The following is a 4,052-nucleotide window of genomic DNA, read 5'->3' on the forward strand; positions in this document are numbered from 1 at the left end:
AATCAGATTAAATTGTTTTAAAATAGACCTTGTATAAAACTAATGTATGCATTGGCATTGCTTGTTATGATAAGGAAATGAATTACAACATACAACTATGCTACTGCAAACCACAAATACTAGCCTAATAATCATAGTTACAGCAACTACAATCATCACTACAGGAAGAGTAATCCCATTACTGGAGCTCATATGACATGGTAGGAGTAGGCTCCTAGAAAGAGGAATGGGCTAAAGGTGGTAATAGGTGTCTAGAACTAGAAGTTGTTGCAATGGGATGTTCCCAAAACAAGCTATTCTGTATGTTTTTCTCCATCTATCTATCCACACCGAAGTTGCAAATAAAGAAATATGGGAACAGGGGAATATTTATTCAAGCAGAAGTGATAGGCGAAACTATATCAAAACAAATATTAGCTTAGAAATTGATAATACAAGACAAAAATATATATTATATCCCAGGCTTGCCTTTTGGAAGGTCAAGGGCTCATGTGCGTAGTAGGAGCATGTTTCCCTATATCACCGAAAGCGTAACCTTTATTTCAAAAGCTCTCATTTAGGAAACAAATATGTATTTTTTTTTATAATCAAATCATTCATTATTGTAATCAATACATCCTTTGTTTCAAGTCAAGCTGAAAAAGGACTCCGTATAGACAAGAAATAATGTTTTAAATCCTTCCGATTTTACAAAATTGAAGTTCAAAATATTGTGCTTATTGGTGCACATTTTTCAGCGCATACAAATACAATTGCGTCCGAAAATAAATAAAATAGTGCTCACGTCATAAATAAAGTAATCTTTTTAAATTGGCTTCCCATAGCCTAGCATGAACTGTAAACAATAGTTTTCGATTCAAGACGGTAGCCTATGTCTGGCAAAAAGACCAATTAAGCAACGTTGCAATCATTCTATTGAGCCATCAAGAAACAACGACAAGACAGTTGTTTAAATAATGATCAAATAAAGTGCTTTTATGAAGGGTGTTGCGGGACAAGGGTATGGAGAAAGAAAACGTTTCCCGACATTTCCCATTCATGGAAAAACTCAAGTGTAACCGGTAAGAGCCTCATATCCTCATGCAAAGTGTATAGGACATAGATGGCACTTTCATCCAGCCCATCCTTGCACTTTCATCCAGCCCATCCTTCAGATCAGAACCACTATCTCCACATCCTTCAGTATATGTTGACTTCATATCATCCCATGCTCCTGCACTCAGTCATGTCCATGTAGGCCTGTCTCTGCGCACCATGTTTGTGGGGAATCAGATGGGGAAATGTGTGACCGTGTCCCTGGTTCTGTGTTCCCGTGTCATCTTCTTCATCTTCATGCGGCGGTTCTGGAACCAGATTTTGACTTGACGGTCAGTGAGGTTGACACTGCGAGCGATCTCCAGGCGGCGATCGCGAGTCAGATACATGTTGAAGAGGAACTCCTTTTCCAGCTCCAGGGTTTGGTATTTGGTGTAAGGACAGCGCTTCTTCCTCCCCGCCTTCGCCCACAGCCATCCACAGCACGCATCATTTTCGAATGTTGCGTCCTCTGTCAAAACAAGACCAAACATTTATTTAGTGATAGACTGGCAGAGCGCGAATTATTTGTTTTAGGATGTGCACATTTCTAAAATGCTCTTGCGGGCATTACCTGGCTGATATAATTTCAGTTTATGACGGGATATAATGTCACGTGACATGCATCTCTTCCGTGTGTGTGTGTGTGTGTGTGTGTGATAGAACACAAAACAATAGTACTATTTTCTCCTCTAATTCACTGTTTGCTAGTTCTCTGGTAGTTCTCTGAAATGCAAGGTTTGTTATCATGTAGGCCTTAGCTAAAACGACGTACATTCTACTTGGGCGTGAATAGGTTATTATCAAAAGGACAAAGTGAAATATGTAGGACTACAAATGCATAGGAGAGGTATAGGAATAGGCCTCACAATTCTGGTATTGAATTGAACGATTGTCGTGCCTACTGGAGTAAAATCCATTTGTCTAGAAACCCATACGTCAAAACAAAAACAAAAAACGAAGCTAGGCCCCATGTTTGGATCAAATCTTTTACGAATCTAAATATTTTCCTATGTTTAAATTGTAAATGGACAAAAAGAAAAGTAGTAGTCTATCTGAATGTAGCAGATGATGTGAATAATGTGTAGCCTAACATCGAGGCATTGGCTATTGCTATAAGCTAAATGATGCTAGCCTACTCAATAAATCATTATTCTGATTAGGCTATAGAAATCAGAAGATTTCACATAAAATAAACGGGTTATTGTTGATCCATTAATCTGTTGTACTAGGCCTATAATGACAGGGCTATAATGACATTTTATTTATAATATGCCAAATGCCGTTGGACAACTTATTTCAATATTTACTAGAGGCAAGCATGGTATAGTTGTACATAAAAATATTATTTGGAACAAAATTACCTAATATTTGAACACTCAATGTCAATTCAACCTGAGTCAACCTGAGTTGAAATATGTCAATATTTGGATAGCTATAGCATCTAGCATGGCAACAGGCAAATAGAAGCTAGCATTAGCTTTAGCCTACATTTTATTGTGAGACTGAGTCAGTCGGTTATAGCCAACTCTCACATAAACCTGGGCCCACAATCAATTGTATGCTACGCCTAGCTAACTGTCCCTAAACACAAAGGAGACTTCCGCTGTTTTGATGTTCAAAAGAGCGCATAGTAAAATTGAGTGCAATTTAGTCTGGCGAGGGTAGTTCCGTGCAATAAATACATTTTGAGGAATGGCTCCCTTTGTCCTCTATTCTCTCTTCCCTTTAACAGCCTTAGTAAAAAAAATCACCATGTCTCGATTGACCGGATCACGCTTTCCTGTGGCTATTGCCATGGTCGCGTTCTATCTTTCAGAGCTTTTTTCTTTTTCATTCCATTTACCCACCTTGCGTCTCCTGTCTGGGACTTTTATCGCCCTCGGGTAAGACTGATGAGGGCTTGTCTCGCCGTAAACCTATGACTAAGTCTTCCGTGTTGGTCTGACTGGCCAGGGTGATGCTGCTGCTATCGCTTCTCTGGGCTTGACACTCATTGCTGCCCAGCGCTAAGTCATCAATAACGCGCTTGAAGTCAGAGTCTGGATATGGCAGCACCGGGAAGCTCAAGTTGCACAAATGGCGCGAGTCTGAGTGGGGAGAGCGCGGTGGATTGGTTGTGGGCAAGCTGTGCACGCTGTTGTTGTACTCCTGGACTTTGATCCCCGAGTATGACTGCTCCGGGCGGAAGTAGCCCTGAATTGGACCAGAACCACCCGTCATGGAGCCCATCTCTGACATTAGTCTGGTGAAGGCAGACACGTCCGGTGAAGGATTTGAGTGGTTGTCTGGTTCCAGAAGCAAATAGGAGGAGCTGTCTTTTCTGTTTGACGCGCTGTAAGGGCACGCACTGACCTGCGGCACCCGGACCGGGCTCAAATGTGGCACGTCCCAGTTCAGTATTCCCTGGTGGTATTGGTATCGAGGCTGAGCCATTGCTTCTTGCGGCTGCAACTGCTGGTGCTGGTTCATTGTCCCGGGTATGGCCGTGTTTGGCACGGAACCACAGTTATTTTGGACACTGCAGTCCGGGTCAGAGCGGGCGGCGTGCTGGTGAGGGTGGGCAACAGAGGGGGGCTCCTTTGGACGGCAGTCCACGAAAGAGTTAACCAAGGACGCCGTGAAAACGAATCTCTAAGAGCATGACATTGCTAGGACATATTTTGACGAAAAGTCTGGCGAGCAGTTTCCTGCAGGGGACCCAATAGAGTCTGGGGTTCACCGGCAGGCTCCTCCCCTTGTGGCGCTGGTTGATTCAAGTGCCTAAATATCATATTCCCAGAACTCCCTGTTTAATTGATTTCTTATCCATTTCTTATCTTATCCATCTTTAATTAAATGAAATGCATATCGCCAATGTGTCAATGCAAGTAGCGGAGTTTTTTTTCAAAATGGCAGAGATTGACATGTTATTCACTGCTAGATGGAACATCTGCATTAAATTATATTTTGGACACAGATGTGTAATTCACTCACTC

At 42.0% G+C, this 4,052-nt stretch overlaps 1 protein-coding gene across 1 annotated transcript; it reads right to left on the reverse strand.

Annotated features, from left to right (window-relative positions):
- Nucleotides 1-356: 356 nt before the first annotated feature.
- Nucleotides 357-3,756, reverse strand: LOC110486173 (homeobox protein Hox-B10a). The gene is made up of 2 exons (XM_021557589.2): nucleotides 2,925-3,756; nucleotides 357-1,546 (listed from the first exon to the last, which is right to left on the reverse strand). Exons 1-2 carry the CDS (start codon nucleotides 3,544-3,546, stop codon nucleotides 1,269-1,271), a joined length of 900 nt encoding a protein of 299 aa, XP_021413264.1. The 5' UTR covers nucleotides 3,547-3,756; the 3' UTR covers nucleotides 357-1,268.
- Between the last annotated feature and the right edge of the window lie 296 nt (nucleotides 3,757-4,052).

The sequence above is a fragment of the Oncorhynchus mykiss genome, chromosome 13, assembly GCF_013265735.2.
Source record: "Oncorhynchus mykiss isolate Arlee chromosome 13, USDA_OmykA_1.1, whole genome shotgun sequence".
Taxonomy (NCBI): Eukaryota; Metazoa; Chordata; class Actinopteri; order Salmoniformes; family Salmonidae; genus Oncorhynchus; species Oncorhynchus mykiss.